Here is a 23,834-nt window from a genome sequence, read left to right as displayed (position 1 = left end):
AGATGAATGTGTGTGGCATGGGAATGAAACAACCATAAAAGTGAATGCTGCTATGATTTTGCTGTGCCAGTATAAACACTTCAGGCAGCCAGTTTTCTGGAAAGGAATCCTAGCATTTTTCAACCATTGTAGTCCTTTTTACATTTCTGCTGGCCTTTCCCTGTCAATTGGTCAGCATTATTCTGTGACTCCTTCCTTCCTAGCTAGCAGCCTTTGAGAAATGCCTGCTGGCTAAGTTCTGCAAGGCTCAAAATTCTCTGGAAAACTACAGCCATTTGCATAGGGAGTTCAACGCCAGATAAATGACTACAAGCAGCCTGAACAAAGCTAAGCAGTGTCTGCCAGTGAAGTGTTAGCCAGCAGAATGATAGCCATTGGCTGTTCCCCCAGTTTTTAACTACATTTCATGAAGCAGTCAGATGCATTTGCTTTTTTAAAAAAGGTTTTAATCATTCTCAACTTTTCTTTTTTAGCTGGTCCAGCATCATCTGTTACTGGTTTAGGAAAACAGGAAACGAGAGCTGTGCTGGGGAAAGCCATGGCCCCAACCTTTGTGTGTCTTATTCACTCTCAAAGTGGGATGGCAGCATTTTTAGACGGCTTGGGTCACATGCTGCCTGTGTGCAAGGGTCAAATTAGCTATTTCACACACAGATTCTTTGGTGGCTTCACCACAAGTTGCTTTTCCAGAGATTTTTTTGGCACAGATGAGCAGCCTTGCAAATGCTATTACGATGGGCATAGCCAGGATTTATGGTTGGGGGGGGGGATATGCTTTATGTTAGGAGGGGGCAGAACCTTGGTTAGTTTAGTATTTTTACTGATTTACTTGATTATGGGTGGGGGCAAATGCCCCCCTCCATTATCTGTGTCCATGGCTATTCCTGAATTTCATAGTAACACTAATTAAATGCCCAACTGTGTATCAGGTTGCTACCCACTTACGTTGCCCATATAACTCAGTGTGAAGCAAGGAAGTCTGTCCTCATAGCCCTGCCCTGAGTTCTATTTCATACATGTTGATAAAATTGTTGATTAAATCTACATATGGGAAAGTCAATATTTCTGAAGCAAGAAGCATAATTTGTTTTCAGATATTGCACGCATAGGAGGCATGCGAGAGAAAAGGGGGGATGCCTCTTTTAAGGTAGTGCTTGCCATCTGCAGTTTTTATAAGCACTTGTATTTTTTAATTAAAAAAACCAACAACTTGTTACATTAACCACTTTCTTGAATATCAAAGACCTACTGTAGAATGACAGAATAGTGATCTATGGTAGTGATGGTGGAGACAGTTTTATACTGTTTGGATAGGCTTTGGAGAGCCCAGTAGCTATAGTGTAGGTAAGGGTAGGATAGTCTAGGAAAGGATCCAAGGGGGGAAAGCAGATAGGAAGAGGGAGATTGCAGGGGAGGCAAGACTAGTCTGGGCATAAGGAACAGCAGGGCTAGAAGCATGAAGATGAGAGCAAGAGAGGGAGTGGAATTGGGCTCTGCAACAGATAGTATTTTAGAAGCCAGGTGCAGATGGCATGTATGCTTCAAATGCAAATACAGTATATATCAGAAACCTGCAAGTATAGCAGCTGCAGTGTCTGTTTTTTTAAAATCTGTGTAGGAATTGTTGGGTACTCAAGGCTTCTTTTAATACAACTTTTTCATGCTTGTATTGTTTTTGTTATTTGAAGGCTGCATACCAAGTAGATTGGAGCAGAAATTTATGAGGATGTTATTATGATAAAAATTTGGAGCTTCTTCTTCTTCTTTTTTTCCTGCCTCTGAACTGTAGAATTTCTGTGTGCATGTGCACACAGAAATATTCCACAAAATGCCCCCCCTCCCAAGTCTGCTGCCTGCAAATAAGAGTGGAGAATTATGGGAGGTCATTTATGCTCAGCCCTAAGAACTAGAAAAATAATGTACGAAGAGGAAAAAATGTGCACCACTAGAGGGCACCTTTGTTTCAGATTTGGCATAGCTGAGACTAATGTCCTGAGCATTCTGTAGTGTAGGCCACACACTTGACTGGTGAAGGGTTCTGAGCAGCAGAACTGTGTTTGCAAAATGTAAATTCTATATGGGATTAAAAACACCCGTGGAAAGGAGGCCCTTTTCTGTCTCCCATGAAAAAGTTGCTGCAAGTATCATTTGATCTTTCCTGTTTCCTCAGCTGTGCCTCCCCACTGTCACGAAAGGGCACACCCATTAAGAACATTTCATCCAGCCTGCTAAAGTTGGCTCTGCTATTTTTATTGCTGATTTAGCTGCCAATAAAAGGACATCAGTTTCTAAAAATGTGCACCAAAGGTTTCCCCAACCTGGAGCCCCCCGGCTCTGGGTGTTTGAGATTATAACTCCCATCGGAGCCAGCTAGCTAGGTCCACCACATCTACAGCAGATGTTTGGGGAAGGCGGTTGTGCATGTATTACAATTGCATAAAAAGCTGAGTTTGGGGACAATCTACTAAAGGAACTTTTCTGTCACTTTCATAGCATGAAAGAATAATTACAGGTGAATGAATGAAACACTACAGCAAGGAGGGATAATGAATGGGTTTAAGAACAGAGTACAGCATCTGGTACCATATCATACCATGAGAGGCACTATTCTTAGCTTGCTCTTGCTTAGATCAGCCATCTCTGAAGGTGGATGGCTGACTAATTCCATTCAACAGCTTCCATTCATCCACCGGAACTTTTCAGAATGGATAAATCTAGAAGGCAGTAAAGCAAATGTTAGCCATATAAAATAAGTACTGACAGAAATGCCCAGATGAAAAATTATCTGAGCCCACGTTTAAGGGAAGAGTGGGCAGAAGAGAGCTCCACTTTGATTCCATTACAACATGGGCATCATGTACAAAAACTCCCTGAAATGTCTGCCTGCCTTTTTGTTTGTTGCTACCCATGAAACATCCTGAAGCGATTAACAATAAAAGTTTGAAATCAAATACAGATACAGACTCAAAAGGCTTGTTGAAAATGTAAATTCTTCAATATGCAAAACAAAACAAAAACCCAACAGAGACAATAGGCAACCAGCTGTAACATTATTTGAGTTGTATGGTGGAATTTAGGAGATGGCTGAGGCATATCAGTTCTGGTTTCTTTTACCTGTACAGTATGTGCATTTTTTTGTCTTGCGTTTTTCAACCCTGAGAAGAAAACCAAAGAGGGGCTATTCTGGTAAAGTCTTGGCAATCCATGGGAGACAGTGGTGGTTTGGAATCTGTCATTAGGCCAATTGTATAGTACAACTAACACACCAGAACTGGATGTGGCACAATACTTGCTTCCAAACCTTTGGACTGGATGGCTACTGAGCACCAGAGTCCAGAAAGTGGTTAATTTGACTGTATTCAGCAGCAGACTAGCTTGGGAGCACATCTTTTGCTGGGGTTAAAACAGTTGTCAGTTTAATCATCAGGGAAACTTGAAGTTAAGCAGAGAAGCCAGAAGCTCTGGCAAATATCACAGGTCACAAGAATTGCCAAAACTGGGAGCACTGAACTAAGAGTGGAAGGAGTACCCAGACGGCAAGGAGAAGAGCAAAACCAAAAAACAGGGCAATGTTCAGCTTAAAATTTGATGTAGAGGGACTTATTTTACAACTAGATCCATAAATCAGCTTTGTGATGCCTTGGAATGTCACACTAAATTTATAATTTATTCAGATTTTTATTCTGTATAATCATATATCCATATGGTGTAAGAACAGCTTGCTGGATCAGACTTGTGGCTTAGCATTGTGTTCTCAGTGGCCAACTATATATCTATGGGAAGCCCGCAAGAAGGACCTCAGTACAACAGCGCTTTCCCCATAACAACTGACTTTCATAGGCATACTGCTTCCACCTGTGGAGGTAGACCATAGTCATCACGGTGTACAAAACAGAGAATCTTGGGTGCCAAATCCCCTCTGAAATAGCCCTTTACAGAAGGGTTCATTGTTGAATGGAGGTTGCAGAGGTGGACATCAGCTGAAGTTTGCCCCACATAAAACTTACAGCTGCTATCTGACCAGCTCGTTTTTGTTGTTGCTGTTAGCGTCCAGGGCTCATAGTTGTAGATATGTAAACAAATTGACACTTGCAAATTAATTATAGGCTTTTGACACCATGCAGTAATGACCATGGATAGATTAAAGAAGAATTTGAAGTCAGACATGGGTAAAATCATGAGAACTAAAGCTGTCGAAAGTAGTTATTAGTTACTGTATTTAGATTTTCTCCTCACAACGGTCACACAAGATAGACCACTATGATTTCTACTATGGAAACTGAGGCTAAAAAAATCAGCTACACAAACTGTAGCCTGGTTCTGTACATAATTAGGCATCCCAAAGCATGTTAAAACTAAGTAACTTAAATTTATTGTTGTAGGATCCACAAAAAATATAGTCTGCCCTCTGGCTCATACTAGTTCTATCTCCAGAAACAGGATTATGCTAGAATTTGTCTTCTCTCCATATTAACTAAAAAAAAACTCAGACTCAAAAATACCCTTCAACTCTTTCTGTTTGGGTGGCACTGGCTAGTAGCTACCATACCATTGTTCATCTACCACCCTCCCATCTAGTTCAACAATTATGGGTATGATAAATCAATAAAGTAAGTGCTGCACAGTTATTAAGATTTAAAACAAAGCAGGATCAAAATAAGTATCTTTTTAGCTACTTATTTTGGATTAAAAGGCAGAAATATCTCCATTACTCAGTATCCTCTAATGCCCAGACTGTCCTAATCTCTTCCAAACCAGTGCTAGCTCAGTTTTGCCTTATAATTAGGAATGGTTTTGCAATCATCCAAGTAAGTTTGGAGTCCCCATAGGCTGCCAGGAGTAAATTGGGGGAATCATAGGATCAAGACAGAAGATAAAAGACACTGTGGCACCTTGGAGACTGGTTTTGTTAGGCAATCATCTCTTTGACCTATGTCAGCGATATCACAAGTTATATATTTCAGCATCACAAACAGACAACCTCTCTTCTGCTCCTTCTCCTTTTCCATAATGTCATGGCCCCACTGGTTGGTATTTATGTTGTAGTATAAATACAATATAGATGCAGGAAGCATTTCCTAAGGTGTAACTATTCTCCCTCAAGTCTGCAATTTTGCTTTAGATTAGGATGTTGGTCTGTGGTTTTGTTACAGAGTTGTGAAGAAGGTTCTAGGGCACGCACAGTATATGGGGCACTGGTCCTCAGCCTGTTGGGCTTTACCATTACCCCCCCCCCCGACAACTTCAGCAATTGGGAAAGGTTGTCTTCCATGAGTGATCTTATTAAGAGGGGGAACCTAAAATTCATTCTTAGGGCGGCACCTTTATCAAGTCAACTAAATATCACAAAATGCAAGTTTTGAGTTCTCATATAGGAATCTATGTTTCCAAGGAAACCCAGGATTACCCAGCACATAGTTTGCAAAAAAAAAACCCACCTAAAAAAAACAGCTCACTGTGTGCATTATTTATTATTCCCATTTAATGGAAGCAGACGGATCACTTCCAAACAACCTAATGAGTATTTGTCCGGTTTTGTTTGCACTAAGTTTGCAAGATTATATACAATACCCAACCCAATTTATTGGGCATCCATTCCTCTGTTTGCAAGGTTACATGGCATCAATGTCTAGTAATTAGTGTCCCACTTTCCAGTTTTAACATCACTTTCCTTGCTGCAAAAAGGCTGAGGGGGGCGGGGTGTGCTGTTTACTGAATCACTTTCACTGTACAATCTGAATTTGCCAATATGCAGTTGAATCCCATTCACAAGCTTTCCTGGTGACTCGAAAATCTTAATCAGGACAAAACAAAGTTTCCAACTTCATTAGGGCAAACTAAAGCATCTCACTGTGAGGGAAACAGTAGAAGAGAAAGAATCTTCTCCCTCTGTAGAATGGTTATGCACCAAAATGTGTCCATAAAAGTACATTGGGCACATTTATCAGGCAGGCCATTAGCTTGATCCAGTGAGGCTCTTCTGATGTTATGAAGCTCACCATATTCAAACATTTCGGTATTGAAAGGGAACAACGAAACTAATCTTTCGCGTCACAAAATTTGTCCTCCCATTGTGCCGAGCGGCGAGGGAGACGGTGACCACACGCACCAGGTGCAAAATGCGTGCAGCAAAATTATGTCACAGAACGCGAGGCAAACCGCGTTTTCTGTGAACGTGTGGTAAAATGACGTGGCTGGCGAAGAAAAACGGTCCCTCGCAGGACGACTCGATAAGGAACTGGGGAGAGAAGTTATCAATGTCAAAAAAAGAGCGCCTGCCCCCCCCCCCATTTTTAAAGCCAGAGCCGCTTCTCCTGATGCTTATGGCACAGCGAGGGGTGCTCGGTACTAAAGCACAGTTTGAGAGAGGCGATAACACCTCGCGCAGCCCCACAAACGGGAAGGCAAAAAGGGGTGGAGGTGGCAGGAAAGCCCCTCAAGTATCGCGCGGGGGTTGATGGGGATTTTCCCCCTCCCCCTCCCATTGGCGGGAACGGCCCCCTGAACTGGGAAGTGGCGCGCGCGCGCGGCGGGAGGATAGAGAGCGATGGCGGGTGGGAGAGGAGATGGCCGTTGGAACATTCGCCCGCGGTTGGCTCCGGTTGCCGCGGCGACGCGCGCCCCCTCCCTCTCCGATGACGCGCGCCGTGACGCGCGGAGCCTGGGAGGAGCCAAGAGGGAGGAGCCGAGCGCGGTGGCGGCGGCGGCGGTTGGGAGGGCGCCGGGCTTCAGTGGCGGCTGCTCAGTCCTTCGTGAGGGAAAGAGCGAGAGGGAGAGGCGGAGGGGAAGGAGCGGGGAAGCAGCCCCGGCGGCAGGAGAAGGAGGTGGCGGCGGCGAGGAGGAGCGGGGAGCCGCCCGGGCAGCATGGTGATGGCCGAGCCCCGGCGGCTTCCCCCTGCTGCCGCGGCGCTGCTCTTGCAGCCGCCCCGCGGAGGGTCGGGCCCCGTCCGCGTCGGCTTCTACGAGATCGAGGGCACCCTGGGCAAGGGCAACTTCGCCGTGGTCAAGCTGGGCCGGCACCGCATCACGCGGAGCGAGGTGGGGAGAGGCGCCTGAGAGGAAAAGGGGAGCGCGGTCGTGGCGGGGGGGGGGGGGAGGTGAGAGAGAGAAGGGAGGTGGGCATGGCGAGCCCCCCACCCTCACCTTTCTCTGGCACCGTTGAGAAGGGGGAGGGGATTTTTCCCCCTGAACAACACGCGTGTTGGGTGAGGATAACGTGTGAACGCGGGCGCTCCATTCTTCTTCCAACCAAGGGGGCGTTTCTCTATTTTTCCCCTTGGTGGAGGTTATGTTTGAAGGGGATCGAGCTGTGTCCCGCCTTATTTTCTTCCTTCTCTCAAACCACGGGTGGAGGGGGGGAGCATTTCTATCAATCTCCTGCTTCCCCTCTTCCCCACCCCCTTCTCCTTGAGGTGTGCTGATGAAAGAAAGGTAAATGCTCTTTTCTCTCCCCCTTTCTTTCTGCATCCATGTGTCTTTTCTCCTTGGGAAACTATAATAATGTGGATTCCGGGAAAGGGGAAAGGATTGTGGTGGGTCCTTTTTGGGGGGTGACCCATAATACAAATATTAACAAGAGGAAAGAGGCAGTATTTTTCCTTCCCCCCCCCCCATTCCTTTTTCTGAAAGTACTAAAGTCTTTGGGTGGGTGGGTGCTCTGGGAGCTTCTTTCCCACTTCATGGCCTTGCCCTTTGGGGTGCCTCAAGGTTGTGTCCTGTTTCTCTGTCATCTTTAACATCTGCAAGAAACCATTGGAGGGGGGAATCATCATGAGGTTCAGGCTAAATGTCATTTCTATGCAGATGACACACAGCCTTACCCCTCTTCTCTACCTGCAAGCCCTAGGGGGAGGCTGCCTTGGAATGGATGCAGGTGGCCTAGTTGAAGCTGAATTAGGATAAAGAGAGAGGCAGTGTGGGGTGGGAAATTTGCTGATCTGGATGGAGATATGCAGCCAGTTTGGGATGGGGCCGCATTCCCCCTGAAACATCAAGTATGTGGTTTTGGGGTTCTCTTGTACAGTACTTGGTACTGTCACTGGGAGCTTGGATCCTGCCAGTGACTAGGGGTGCCTTTTTACCAGCTTAGGCTGGCTTCCAGTTGCAACCATACCTGGAGAAAGCAAACCTTAACAGTTACACGTGTTTCGCCTATATCCCGACTAATGCACAATTCCTAGGGCTGTGTTTAAAGACACTCAGAAACTTCGACAAGTACAGAATGCAGCTGCAAGAATGGCGGGGTGGGTGGGAGAGATGGCAGTCAAAGCATACTAGATTGATATTATACCTGTTATCTTGGGTTACTTATTTATGGGCTCTAAAGTGCTGCATTTTACATTTAGAGCCATAACCTAGTCCCAAGCCTGCTCCTATATTAGCTGCCTGGGCTTTAAGGTTGCTCACAGGCCTGTCATCAAGGTCCATCAGCTAGTGATGGGGCACTTGTAGTGGTGGCCCCATATGTCTGGAGCTTGCTTGTGAAAGAAATATGTATATTAGCTTTTAACATACCTTTAAAACTTTTTTTGTTTCAGTCTTCATTTTTCTAAATATGTGACGAGATTCTAAACGGCTGCTGCTGTTAGTTTTGTAATTGAATCATTTTGTATGTACAGTAGTTTAAAATTTGTTTCATACTGCATTAATTATAATTTGTTAGCTGCCTTGCTAGGGCTTTACCTTAAAAGGTAGTGTATACATTTTTCAAGTAAATAATAAAAAGCGAGCAGCAGGGTTCTCCCTCCTTCCCATCTCACAGAAAGTATTACGTTAAAATGATGCTAGAAATGTTGTGAGGGAAGGGGGCAGTTTAGTAATGAAATGAGAGCCAGTCAAATAAAAGGCAGGCTTGGGTTTCCTAAAAGGAACATTGCCTTCACTAGAAAAGGTGCATCCCCACAAGAATACTTCCCACCCACCCCTTCCAAAATGTACTCCTTCCAGGTATACACACATGAGAAGGATGCTGGCTTCATTTATGCTGCAGGACATAGTTCTGAGAAGGTGTGTGTGGTGGTGATCCAAAAGGGGTGTCTCCTTATAAAGCCCCCCATTAAAATCAAGAGGTGTTTGCTTGTCATGACTTGCCCCTCCAGAAAGAAGAACTGCACCCTGGAAAAGAGGTTTTTGTGATAAAACAAGATTTTCACTTGGAGGACGATCTTCGCTTTCCTCTCACCCTGGAGAATGGAGCATTATATCAAAGGAAGTGCTTGTTGGTGTGTTCTTGAAACATAGTGTCCATGGGTGGTCTTTTAGAGGAAGTTGTGGTAGGAGTGTCAAACACCCCCCCCCCCCAAAGCTTTCTTCGGACCTTGATCATTTTGTCCAGGAAATGAGCCTGGGCAATATGGAAAGGGTGGTGGAGTCAGCTTATGTCTCATGGCACTCTGAAATATCCTCCCACAGGAGACCTGATCCTCAAAAGTAGGTGAAAAAGGTTGTTCATAACAGGGTGATAAGTGGAGGGTGCTTCCTCAAAGTAAAAACAAAACAAAATGTATCCAGAGAAGAAGGCTAATGGGCGATAATGGAGCATGGCATCAAGGGTTTAGAGCAGGAGTCAGCAAACGTTTTCAGCAGGGGGCTGGTCCACTGTCCCTCAGACCTTGTGGGGCCGGACTATATTTTTTTGGGGAAATGAACGAATTCCTATGCCCCACAAATAACCCAAAAATGCATTTTAAATAAAAGCACACATTCTACTCATGTAAAAACACGCTGATTCCCGGACCATCCGCAGGCCGGATTTAGAAGGTGATTGGGCCAGATCCGGCCCCCGGGTTTTAGTTTGCCTACCCATGCAGCAGTTCGCAGCCTGTGTTGGACTACAACTCCCATCATCCCTGAGCGCTGGCCTTGCTACCTAGGGTGATGGGAGTTGTAGTTCAACAACATCTGAGCCCCCAAGAAAGTGTGATTAGAGAGAGAGAGAGATGGCAGTCTTCCTTGTTGTGCAGGGTGGGTTGGAGTATTCTGAAAATGGTTGACACGTCTAAAAGGAACTCTGTCTCAGAAGGACATGGCTGTGCTAATTTTGAGGTGGTTATTTGCAAATGGGCAGTGGCTTCAATGACTGGAGTTGGGGGAAAGGGTCTAATAAGGCCATTGGGAAGCAGGAACTGGTATTTAGGCATCACATGGTGAACATGATTATATTTTCCCTTCATGAAATTTGGGATTGGAAGGGAGGCTGCACCTAAAGAAAAGGCAGTTTTATTATAATTGTAGGCATAAATATGGGGAGGAAGAAGAGGGGACATAGACGTTTACCTGAGAAGTGAGTTGGGGGGGGGGGTTGTAGCAGAGAAAGGCTGTTGTAATTTAAAACAAGGGGGATTAGTATGTAGGATATGGTATGAAAAAATGGCTTTTTAAAAAAGAAGGGAGTTCCTGAGCACAATGAGGTAACAAGGTCAGTCGTGTGCCTAAGCAAACTGATCAGAATGATTCCTGGCACTCAGGAAGATTTCCTAGCAGGGTATCTTGTCCCTTTCTCTCAGCTGATTTTGATCTTCAGTGGTATAACTGAACTCTGCTATTGTCCTTGTAGCCTCAACCACAGTCATTTCCTTTCCAGTAACTGGGAATGTGATGGGGAAGCGTAACTTCCTTTGTCCCTTTTTTTCATTCCAGCAGCAAATGAGGTTAAGAAGCTAGCCCAGGCCTGGCATAATGTTGGCATCTGTCAGTTTTTCTGCAACCAGAAGAATGAATGAGAGTTTATTTTTCTACTTCTCAGAAGAACTTTCAAGGCAAAACATGCTGGGATACCTTGTCAAACTTTACTGCTTTTGCTCTTAGTCCATTTTTCATGCAGACATCCCTGGCAGCATGCCCTTGGCTCATTCCATGACTGCATCTTGGAAGTGGGGAGGTGATACATGCTGCCCATTTAGTTGTCTCAACTCTTCGGTAGTTATACCTTGGATGAGAATGATAGCAATTCTGGACGCTGGGTTTGCTATTTATCTTTTTGGAAATCACAAAAGTCAAACCTCAGAGTGCTAAGCTCCCATCTATTTTGGAAAGATCACAAAACTTAGTTCCCTTGACCTGGAGTCAGTTTAAAGAAGGATGGTTCTATTTTACCTCCCAATCATATGAATCATTCTGTCTGTGTACTAAATTAAGGCCATGAGAATCTTTTTGAATGCAAACTACACATTAAAGAAGATGCAAGTCTCAAGGGGGAAAAGCAGAGGGTACACGTAATTACAGTTTATTGGATAAATAGGTAGCTTGGTTAAGTATTAAATGAATGACTGAAGTAGTTTTTGTGGGATTTTATTAAAGTATCTAAAATGTGCTAGATTTTATTTAAGCAACTGAAAAGTTTGTTCCTAATAGAGGCTAGTACCTTGGCTGGTTTTATGCATCTTTATACTGTAGTTGTTTGTGTTCCTAGCATTTTCGCTTATGTTTTCTGAAGGACCCAAACAGTTGAGAAACTACTTACATTTTTAAAGTAAAGTTGGTGGGAAGGCTAACTTAATTACAGCATTATGTTGTGTAGGTAGAAACAGATGAAAACTAGCAAGTTTTTAATGCCTTTAATACATAATGCTTTATTCACTTAATTCATTCGCTTTGGGTTGCACTTTCCATATTACATTGTAGTGACTGCTAGGTAATTTTGTACAAATTATTCCCTGCTTGATTTTTGACCCATTTTTTAGTCTAGTGTACCAATGTAATGTTGTTAGGGGAGGTTTCAACGTTTGCTGAAAATAATGAAAAATGTTACATTGTAAATAACTTTACTTGGAGACTGCAAGATCCATTAATAAAAACACCTCTCTGAGCAATTGCAATTTTTATATAAATACCTGGCACTATATTTAATATCTGTCAATAATAAGATTGGATTTGGCAGTAACCTACAGGACATTGCACAGAAAGTGTCAAATACAGCAAGGATGCATGAGTAGCCAGAGATTGATGTATGAATGGAAAGAACCAATTTTGGCTTCTGTAGTTGTAGTTGTTGGACACAACAGGGCTCAGAGCGTAAAATGTGCAAAAATAGATGTTTGTAAAGAAGCTTTCTGTTGCTAAAGGGGATCATAAATTCAAATGGCATTCCTTCATGGTGACAGCCATGCACCTTGTTCAAATTTCAAATAAGAAATTCACCTCTGTTTCTGATGTTAAGTCAAGAGATTACAATGTTATGTCATCCTGGTGGTAGTTTTTTGAAATTATTTTCTTCAGCTTTCCTTTTTATAATTCCATACTTTAAAATTCTGCTAAAATGGAACTTGATCACCTTGTCTCATGACTTTTCTTGACAACCTGATATACACAGGGGTGTCTTATACATGGAAAAGTATGGTAAGCAACTTGAGGGATTCATGAGCTCTGCTGGCACAGCTGGATTGGTGAGAGAGGATTGTATAAAACCATGCATGGCTCCGCTTTATCTCCCCACTCCCAGTTCTGCTTTCCGCAATGCAGGAAGCCCCTTTGAGATAATGTTTCTGTTTCAAGTATTTAGTGCATACTGTATTATTATTAAGAACATAGAAATTGCCTGATAAATCAGTGTTGGTTTCATCTACCCAGTATCTTGATGGATGGTGGTCACTACTTTAATGTTTTGCAGTGGGTTGCAGTTTTTTCTTCCTATCTGTATGTTACCATTTGCAGCTGTCACAGCATCTCTAGAAAGAGGCACATTTTGGTTATGGCACAGAGGTGTGTGGCAATTAGGGTTGCAAAGATACAGAAGCTATATGCTTTGGTTTGCCTCTACAAGTGAGAGGAACCAAAACAAGAGAAGGAAATAGATTTGGGCAAAACTCCTATGATAATCATGTTGATAAATTTCTGTGAGCAAAGATTTAGTATGCATATTCAAAAGAAGTATTAACAGTGGTGAATTGTATTTAGATTGGGTAGACTAGACTGCTATGGTTTAAGCATGTGGTACTGTGTTTCTCATAACTGGCATAAGTTTTGCTTCCTAACGTTTGCTGCTTTATTAAGGCTGAAAAATTATTATATTCAAGGATATCTTAAAATCATTCTCAAAAGAAATCAGAAGCGGACCAAAACACTATGAACTTTTGAAATGTAGCATTAACAATCCACAACTACAGTATAAGTGTTGGTGACAAAGTGTTCTGTAAAAAGGATTTGACAGTGAAGACTAGAACTACAACAGAATGTATGCCGTTTCCCCCTCCCTTCTCATGTTTCAGAATTAGAGGAAATAAGTGAAAGTTAGGGAAGTAACTTGGTTGACTTACTGAAAACTAAATTTCTTGGAACTGTATAGCTTGCAGACCTTCAAATTTATTTCATCATTGTTTGGAAAGGTTATATTACTAGCAGATATCCATAGCATGGAGAGAATGAGGGAGTAGCAGCAAGATGGATTAGCACTGTCAATCTGGAACCAAGTTTACAGGAAAATTGCAGGTATTTCCACACTTTTAAAAATGTGGTCTCTATTCTGGAGGTTCTTCCTGGAGTTTCATTGTGCTCTTGGCCACAAATAAATGCAAGGAAAATGAAATCTTCCTTTTTATTAAATTGAAATAAAGAACAATTGAAATACAACTCAAATGCATTTGGATAGATCAGCTATGATTGCCAAGTCACGATATGTTCTTCTTTTTCAGCAATTTTGATCCTTGCTGAGCTGCCCAACCACTTTTTAAACTGGATTTCAGTTTTGTAGTGCCTCCCCAACCTGAACTTCTCCTTTGTACTTAATCAGCTTTCTAAATTGTAGCTTAAACTTGTGGTCACCTCTTTGGGAGTTAACCTGATTTGAAGTTTCTGCCATCAGCTAGTTATTTTGTACTGTTTCAAGCTAGATGGGCTGTTGGAGAAATGTTCTGAAGACACCACATCTTCTTTGAGTTTGATTCTTAAACATTATAGAAAACGTAGACATATACTTTTGCCACTTCAGGAAATAGTGGGCTGTAGCAGAAGAAACTGTTGTGCCAAGCATTTATAAATAATTAAACTTTTTGCTCAATCAGGATTTGTTTTCCTTGTAGCCAGGAGCTGCTTCCAAAGTTACAAGAAGAAATGGTTGTGTTTGCCTACTGAGTCCCTCCTTGGCTTGTAACCACTTTGAAGTCAATGCTGCTGCATGGTTTTATGCATGATGAAGAGGGTGATTATCGATGAATACCCTTGACTTGCAAGACAGATGTACCTGCAATCTCAAAATCTCTTGCGGTGTCTTAGCATGGCTGGGGTGGGATAAGAAGAATTCCTGCTTTCTGAATGAGTGAGCAAAAAGGAGAGTGGTGTATGGGTGAGAGATGAGGATGCCCCCAGATTTTAGTTTAACTAAAATGTTCTTTACTAGCACAATAGTAGCAGGACTGGAAAAGATCTCTACTTGAGCTCCCAGAGACAGTCAGTGCCTTGCCTGACTGTTGACAATATCTGACTCCATATTGTTTTTAATAGGACTATGTAGCTTAATGTACGTACCTTTATACACTTGCATGGCAGCTGAGGTGTCTAGGAAGGATAAAAAATTCTACTAGCTTCTGTTTCTAGTAAGTTTTTATGTTTCAATGATTCATCAGTCTTTCACCCTTCTTTAAAAGCATTGCTAATCTTAATGATACTTTGTGACATTTTCACAGGTTAGTTATCTATTGGGTAAACAAAGGAAGTGTGGGTTTAATTCCTCTTCAAAAGAGTGTTGACATTCACTTTTCCTGAATGCCTGTTTGGTCTTAAACAAAGAAAATAGAAGCTTTAAGCAGCTTGATGCAGGGTTGGAGCTTTAAACTCTGGTTACATGGTCACTTAAGTCATTTATTATTAGTTGTAGCACTTCACATATATATGGGAAGATATAGGTCTCTATATAGGACCAGATAGTTGTCTAAATTCAGTGAGTGAAGTCTTCTAAATTTGCTGTGGGTATGCAACTAAATTTGCTGTGATTATACTGCTACGGGGAAGTTGATCTCTCCAACATGCTGGATCGGTTCTCATGGAGATCTTAGATCAAGAAGATTTCATAGTAGATTTGTAAGATTATAAGAGACCTGAAGATCCATTTCTAGATCAAGTCCTGCACTGAATCAGGATCCTGCGTGCTCCTTAAAACAAAATGTATTATTTAATATAGCAGTTTGAGATCATTCCAGATGATATGGTATATCGTAATAGCAAGGGCCACACAGCAATCAAAATAGATGTCCACTGGAGAAGAAACAACTTAATACAAACACAGAACATTCAAGCAATCAAGAATCATTCCTTTTTCTTCAGTCTTCTGCTCTGCACCTTCTCAAATGCTTGGGGCATATAATGGAAAAAAGTAGGCATATAGGAATAAATGGAAAAAGTAGAAACACAAAATACAAATTAACACACACCCCACAACCCAGTAGGTTCTTAGTATTTAAACATCATAACAAATGACAGTGATTCTGAAAGATCCTGCAGCTTGGGTGAATCCTGCCAGAAGAAGGATTTCTTCTGTTGAAGGGGCTGCTGAGAATACATCTTTGTCCAATTTTGTAGTCTCCATGCTTTCCATATCAAACCAATTCCATGCCACAAAGATTTTGTGCCATGCTTGTATATGTTGTTGGTAACCATTTCTACAGTTTTTCAGAGGTCATTCAGCTCAGGCACTGAAGCAAGATTGTCCACTGATCCATGTAGTATTTTCAGTTGCACATTCACACATTCATTTGCATTTGCATTTGAAATGTATCTGTGAACTCATTACTGCATTTCTTTATAACTCCTTCCACACCATTGCCTGAGAATTGGGGTTTTGCAAGCCCAAAACTAGAGTGTGTTTTTTAATCATCATTATTATTAATTAAATTTCTATACTTCCCTTCATCCAAAGATCACAGGGCTGTTTACAACAGAAAAACTCAAAAATATGTGTAATAATAACAACCAAAAACAACAACCTGCCCACACTGTAGATAAGCTGAGCTGTATTTAAGTGGGGTGAGTTTCCCTAAGGAGAGCTTATTCTCAAGTCCTAACAGTGTGGTTATAAATTACATTATGTATGAGACATTAATCACAGTTAAAATAAGGTGTATGTAATAATTCAAACTACACTGATTTTGTTTTTGTACTAAATATGAAATACTATGTGAATTTCTGCTTAAATTGTATTTTTGTATTCAACAACATCTATTGGGGGTTAGTACATGGGGGTTCATTAATAGAGTAGGCACACGAGATTTTTTTTTAAAAAATCAAGTTGTCTATTACTAGTGGGAACAAGCTTCTAAGCAATTTGGCTGGGATGCAGAAAGCTACTTTAGGAAAACTTGCATGTGCCAAGTAGCTTTTGGTTTGTTGGTTGTGGTCCCCCCCCCCCCAACCTGCAACAGCCCCCAATAAGTAATGATTTCTTATTTAGCCTGTGGACTGCTACTCAAGGAGCACTAATTCAAAGCGGCCTTGAGGTTGCAGAATGAGTTGCAATATCTATTATTCACTTGTGAATGATCATATATTGCCTTCTTCAGCCAAAATGTGTGCAAGTCTTTTTGCCTTTGCAAAGGCACATGCTACAGCCTTTCTTAACTACAGTTTCCTGGTTTGTCTGAACTGGGCCACGATAGATATCTGCTTTGGAACAAGCCAGGATGTTGAACCATGGTTTGAAGTTGCTTTAACATTATGAGTTTTTGCAAAGTTGGTTCAGACAACATCAAGACAAAGTGCAAAATTCTGTTCATATCTATTACTAGAAAGCAACAGATAGAATGGAATAGCACAGGGAAAATGCTATAGAGATCTTCATTTCCATGGCATCCTGGCCCTCGGGACTTTCCTATTGGGGTCCTGTTTGTTTTGAAACACCTTGTTCCTCTTTAGCATAAAATGTGAAAGTAGACTCTCCTGTGTATAATAAAATGTGATCATGTTTTACTAAAGTTCTGGCCAAGTGTCTGAACTTGCTCTTTCTGTTACAAAGGAAGTGTTGAGCACCTGCGTGCTAACATGCTAAGAGTATTTTCAAATTCCCTCCAAAATACTTTGTTTTGTGAGTATAACACTGTAGTTCTCTTAGAAAAAATAAAGTAAAAATTGGGTCATAACCTATATACTGCCTTTTTGACCTGGTTTGGCAAAGCCAACTTTTAAAATTCTTCTTGTAATTGGTTCTAGGTGGCAATAAAAATCATTGACAAATCCCAGCTAGATTCGGTGAACCTGGAGAAAATTTATCGTGAAGTGCAGATAATGAAAATGTTGGACCACCCACACATTATCAAGCTTTATCAGGTACGTAGCTATATTCTCTGCTAAACCTTCATGTTAAGGGTTTGAGTTTGTGAGAATTAAGCCCTGTGTCCCATGAAGTCCTGTATTGTAAGTTTTATCTTGTTGCTGTTGGTTGGAGTTTTTATGTGGCAGTTTTATAAATCTGGCAGGTTTATAAATCTGGAAATAATTAAAAATCGGTATATATGAGAGGAGGTTTTTACTTGGTTGTTTGTGAACAATGACATCATAATGGTTTTGAATAATTCATTAATTCACAGGGACTGAACTCCCATTAACTTGAACAGCCACAGACAAGGAAAGCTAGACATCTGACAGATTCCCCAGTCAGCCCAAGACCCTTGTTGACAGGAACAGACACCCAGTAGGTTTTAGGTTAGAGTGCAGGGAATCTGCTTAGTGTGGAAGTTCAGTCACTTGATGATATTGCCTCTCTCATAGCCACCATAAGGCCAGGTCCAGGTGGGTCAGAATTATTTCATCTTTTATAGCATCCTGTTTGTTATGAAATATGCAATTTGACTTGAATGCTTCTGTGACAATGGCCAGGTTTGCCCATCGCAGTCAGGAGCTCCAAGTGAATCTGATGTCTAGCCAAAGTGAAACATTGCGAATGCAAGCTGTACTTGCAAAGGAACAATTAAGAATGTACCCTACAGTTACTGATTGTTCCTTTCCAAGCTCAGCTTGCAATCAGTGCTGTTTAACTTTGGTGCCAAAGGGAAGCCACCCTGTTTTTGCCTGGGGGTCATAGTCACCTGATGATGTCAAAAGGGTGACCTCACCCATTCATCAGACGTGGCCCATGGAGGGTTGGCTGCAATGTGATCTGGTTCTCTGGCAGAAAATAGTTGCCTAGGCCTATGTCAAACCATAGTTATATTTACTGAGAATAAGTAGCATGCTTCTGCACACTGCTTAAAAGTGCCCTCTTCACACTATTCCTATTCCTGGCCATGCCACACGGGGAGCAACAGGCCACAAGCTATGGCTTGTTGGGTCACCTAACCCAGGCTTGTGGTTTGTTTCTCTCCAAACAAACTGCAAGCTGTAAGCCAAGGTTTATCCAGGAGTAGGGGAAGAGGTGAAGCAGGAATTTTGAGCAGCGTGTACAAACCCACCGCTTGCTTGCATCTGCTATTACAGTCATACCTCGGGTTGAATACGCTTCGGGTTAGGCAAATTCGGGTTGCGCTCCGCTGTGACCCCGAAGTAACGTAGCACGTTAATTCTAGGTTTCGGCACGCGCGCATGCACAGACCGTCAAAATGACCGCATGCGCAGAAGCGCCAAAATGTGGCACGCACAGACACGCGGACATGGGTTACATTCGCTTCGGGATGCGAACGGGGCTCCGGAACAGATCCTGTTCGCATCCTGAGGTACCACTGTATGTAATGTGATGTGTGATCACAGCCAATTAGAATTCAATACAGTAGTACAATCTACAAAATAAATTTCCTAGAGTGGAAAAGAGAACTGTCTAAAACTGAGCTAAAGCTTTGGATGTGGGTTTTGCTAGTGTGTGTTTTAACTGGGGAACTTTTTTTAGAAATCTGCTTGGTTTAACCTGATTTTCTTTCCCCCATTATGGTACTTGATTTGCTCTAAACCTTGATTGTGTGAAGGTGGGAAATCATTCTTTCAGGCATGACTCCATCGCTTTGTTTTAATGTGTTAGCCTGATGCTGCTAGAGTGTTTGGGCTGCTAATGCTTAAATCTGAACCCAAGGGCCCATTTATGCTACAGATGTGACTAGTATAGATTTGTTTTTCAATGTCATTGCTTCCCCCAAAGTTTCCAGGAAGTGTTGTTTGTCAAGGTTCTGAGAACTATTTTGTAGGCTTCCCTAGTTCTCAGCTTCCTTATGGGGAGCCATTAAATTTGCTTAAAATGTTTACATGCCCTAAACTGTTTGTTATTCTTTGCACACACACACACCCAATTCAGTGTCACAGGCAAGATTTTCATTGTAAGCACAAGTTAAGCATAAATTAAGTCTCCATCAAAGCTTTTCAAAGGCCGCATGCCCCCTATTAAACCTCACATGTCTGATGGCAGGGCACATGCAGGAATCGGTCCAAATTATTATGTGATCAAGCATTCATCTCTATATCAAAGTTAAAGCAGTGTTGTTTGTTTGTTTGGTGAACTTAGCTTTTGTTTTGAGTAGGTAGCTGTTTGAAATGTGAAACAAAATATTAAGCTGAAACTGAGAATGGGCATTCAGGTTTTGCTGTTCTATTTTGTATTTGGTGCCTTACATGAGCTGAAACATCATAATAGAGCAGGGGTAGCCAATGTAGTGTTGTTGGTCTTAAATTCCCATCATCACTAGCCATTAGCCATGCTGGCTGGGACTTATGGAGTCCAATGATATTTGGAGGGCACCTTGCTGGCTGTCCCTACAATACAGTAAACGCATAATCAAATATAGATGCGGAATATGTGGATAAAGGATACAGTTCAAGAATGCTTCCCGAACTATGCCTAATGAATTGAACAGAACTTATTCCAGAACACATCTGCATGGAATAAAATGCCAGTAGATTGTATCCAATGTAAATTTAAACAGGAGTTTTAGTTCTGAGCCATCTTGTATGCTCTGTGTCCCAGTGACATTAATGGATTGTTCCCATTAAGTGTTGATGCCTCAAGCAAAATAGGAATCTTCCTGCTGTTTAAGAGGGAAGATTTGATTTAATGAGGTCTGTCTTGTTAGTTTTAATTTTACCATCAGAAATAGTCTAGTGGTTCAGCTTTATTAAATCAAGTCTTAATCTTGACAGCAACCTATAAATCAAGGGATACAATTCTAATAGTATGAAACAAACATGTTACTTTGGGCTGTTTTTTAAAAAAAATTAACCTGGAGTGCACAAAGGAGAGTTGTTCCAGTAGTCAAAAGAATATAATAACTGTCTTGTGGTCTGCAATCTTGATGTAAAAGTGGCTAGTTACCACCACTCATATTTCCCCACCCCAAAACAATCTCCACTTTTCAAGAATTTGCAGTTTTTATTAATAAGCAACCTCCTTTTAAAACTCCTATGCATGTTAGGATTGCAGGTAGACGTTACTGCTCACAGGTCAGCTAGGAGCCAAATGTGCATGCAAACAAGAAATATATGGTGACTAATCTCACATTGAGCAATAATGAGAAGGTATCACACTCATTCCTATTATATGCTTATATAATGATTTCATATTTAAAAGAGGGAAGGGAGAGTAGGCTAGGTTAATGGCAAGGTTAATGTGACCTTTTCCATTTGCTTTGGACACCATAGCAGATAGATCCTACCGCTTTGGGTTCCCTTTTTAATTATAACTGCCTGTGAATCATTTCCCTCCAAGGTAGCCCCCGTTAGCCTTTTCTGCAGGAAAGGAAGGCAGAAAACATACTGACCTGCCCCTCTGTTGGACGGAGGCATCTGGTGCATCCCCTAGCACTGCCCAAGAAAACCTGCAAGAGAGACCAGCAGGAGCTAAGTTAGTGGGGAAGCTTAGCAGCTTGGGCACCACTTTTCTCCTGAGAAAGGCCACTGGGGAGCTTTCAGGTATAACCTTACCTCCAAGCAGCCAATAAACCTTCCTGCAAGAAGGGTGGGGAGCTTGCCACCTTGACTTCTTTGAAGTATCTCTCCTCCAGCAACCAAGCCCTCCCAGTCTTGGAACTGGGGAGAGGGCAGAGATAGCTGCTTAAGATTGGGGTTATCCCTACCCACCTCTACAGCTTCAGATTTGGGGGCGTGACTGACTGCTTGTCACCCTTACCAGAGGGTGGTTACACAGTTACCTTGGCAATAGAAAAGGTTGCCACCTGAATTCTGATACCAAAACTGTTCACTTTGGGCAGGACATGAAACTTGATTACGGAATCCAGATTAAATTCTGGTCATGTTTTGTTGATGGTGGTACAAAATAATGTTATGACTTCTGGTAATTCACTAATACAATTTATTACAATTATTAAAAGCATTTCTATCTTGCCTTTTATTGGTAAGCCCATTGGATATTTTAACATTAAATGAACTTAACATTCATTTAGTGCCAGCAGTGCACTCTCTGTCATGATGGTTTGCAATCTGTATTAGATTGAGCAGAGGCAGAGTCCAGATTTGGAAAAAGTATTTGAAATTCTCAGGAGATGATACAATTCCACAGCATTAGCCCTGCACAGAGCTGAAAAATAGTTTGCGTTCCTAGGTGCCAACATCACATTTTTTGGTATTCAGTTAGGGTCCCTGGTAAAAGAAGCTTCATAAAAGAGTAGAGAGGATGTATTAACTGAAAATACAAAAAGCTAAAATCTATTGTAGCATCAGAGCTAGTAGACCAGGTTTTTGCTTAGGTTTATGTGGATTCCTAAGAATATGTATTGTAAAATAACCAATTTTAAAAGGAATCTTAGTTTCAAGACTGAAAAATCCTGATCAGCAGTTCAGAGTTTAAGGAGAGTTTATTCTGCAATCTCATTCTATGAGCTGTTAAAAAAGTTACCAGCCAGATAACCTATTCGGTGAGAACTTTGAGGCTCACTTTGTGTTTTGTCTTGTGTGACAAAGCAAGGCTTAAAAGAAAGTGTCCAGGAAAAAGACGACAATGTAATGAGAGGATAATCGGGGCCAACATACCTTGGATATGTATGTAAAGATATTTGAGTTCCTTAACAAAAATAGTTAAAATTAAAATAAATGAACTTAAGTAGGAAAAAATGCACAAGGAAGACTTAGCATGCCGTGTGTGAATCAATAAATGAAGAGTAGAATGCACCGTTTGAACTTCCAATCTTTTATTTGGTTTCACTTTCTTATGTTAATGTCCTTTGTCATGGAACCCAAGATGGTGTATGTGTGGTTCCCAGGTGGCCACCTATGCAGGTGCTGATTTGACCCAGACCTGCCTTGCAGACCTGCTTAGCTTCAGCAGGGCAGCGATCTCATGTACATTCACATCATACTCATATAGCAAGGGTAGCCAATGAGATGTCCTCCAGATGCTGTTGAATGACAACTCCCATTATCCTTCACCATTGGCCATACTGGATGGGGCCGATGGGAATTGTCCATTAGCATCTGGTGAAGCACCACATTGACTGTCGTATAATACCAAGGAGGAGAACATGGCTGTCAGACAGGAGCATTCCCATTACCAGGGGATGCGTGTACACTACTGTTCATTGTTAATAAGGTCCCATTTATTAGATATAGCTTTTGATTTACATTCATGTTGCTGTTTTATAAGAGTACTTACTCAACTTGACCTTCCCAGAGAGAAGGCCTGAATAACAATGATTCTGATATTGTATAAGTGGATTCTCATGATTCAGCAAACTCTTGAGACCCTGTCTCCAAGATTAAGAACACATTGCATTGTGGTTGTTTTTTCTCTTTTTCCCTCCCACAGTATCTGTTACTTACCTTAGAGCACCATGAACACCCATGCTAAGACCCCAGATGCTATCTAGTCTGGTAATTTAGGAGTTGAGCAAAGCAATTGCTTGGGTGTATTGGCTGAAGTCCTACTGCCTTTAGACTAAGTCTTAAAATTGGTCCTGGGAAATCTCAACATCCTCTTAACAAACTTCATGGCCAAGAAACAAAGACTCTGTCTAGGCACTAATTTAAGGAGCTGCTTAATCATACTTTTAAATTAGAATATTTGTAGCATGAGAATATTAGGCTTTTAAAGGCCACCTGTGATGTGTTTTGTGAGGCAGGGGTGTTATTGAGAAATTTCTAGGATTTTGTTTTTAAAATGCTTTTCGCCTATTAAACTAATGTGTGATTTTTCCATCAATAGGTAATGGAGACCAAAAGCATGTTGTACCTTGTGACAGAATATGCCAAAAATGGAGAAATTTTTGGTAAGTCTTTTCGCTTAAAAATAGCTTGATAGTTTATTTCAGCAGCTAAATACTGTGAGTTGTGGGAGGATTGTTTTCATTCTAAAAATAGAAGCTTTAGATCAACTTTTTACTGCACTCACTTCTCTTTTAAAGGAGGTTTTCATATAAAACTAATTCATGAGCATTACGTCTTGCTCAGTAGGTTAGCAAATAAAATGTGTTGTAGGCCAGTTTGTCATTTCACAATAGTGTTGACTCTTGGCAGTTGAAAGTTGTTAAAATATTAGTATATTTCCAATCCAAAAACTGGTTTTCTTGTCTTTCCACTTATCTATTATTGTTCTTATATGGAGTTCTTATCATTTAGCCTTGCCGCTGAATAAATAGAAGTTCCCCATTTGTACAAACTGACCTGTGCTTTTGATAAATTTGTAAGACACTGTGTAGTGGCAGGATTGCCATGCAGCTTGTCAGGGAAATGCTGTGGAGCTTTTAGAGACAGGGCTATTCTCAAGATGGCAACTTAACATCCATAAGTGAAAGTGGTAGCTTTGAAAATAAATTGTCCTGAATATGTATTGCATATAAATATTTGAATCAACCACTTTTCAACAACAACAAATTCAGAGCAGTTTCCATAAGAAAATAGGGCAACAATTTCATTTGTCCTGTTCCTTCAGCAGCTCCTGACTTTCCGAACCTGTGGAGGAACCTGCTGGAGATGAGGAAGGGTTT

General features: G+C 41.5%; 1 protein-coding gene across 2 annotated transcripts in view; it reads left to right on the top strand.

Annotated features, from left to right (window-relative positions):
- Positions 1-6,790: 6,790 nt before the first annotated feature.
- Positions 6,791-23,834, top strand: part of SIK2 (salt inducible kinase 2) — an 82,211-nt gene continuing 65,167 nt past the window's right edge. The window contains exons 1-3 of one of the 2 annotated variants that reach the window (XM_081172497.1): positions 6,791-7,038; positions 17,134-17,250; positions 23,054-23,117. In XM_081172497.1, the coding sequence (XP_081028623.1) occupies positions 6,865-7,038; positions 17,134-17,250; positions 23,054-23,117 (355 nt within the window). In that variant the 5' untranslated portion in view covers positions 6,791-6,864. The remainder of the gene's footprint in view (positions 7,039-17,133; positions 17,251-23,053; positions 23,118-23,834) is intronic. The other variant, XM_081172496.1, reaches the window with a different exon arrangement.

The sequence above is a fragment of the Podarcis bocagei genome (assembly GCF_964188305.1).
Source record: "Podarcis bocagei genome assembly, chromosome: 15".
Taxonomy (NCBI): Eukaryota; Metazoa; Chordata; class Lepidosauria; order Squamata; family Lacertidae; genus Podarcis; species Podarcis bocagei.
This window is presented reverse-complemented; position numbering and strand designations above follow the sequence as displayed.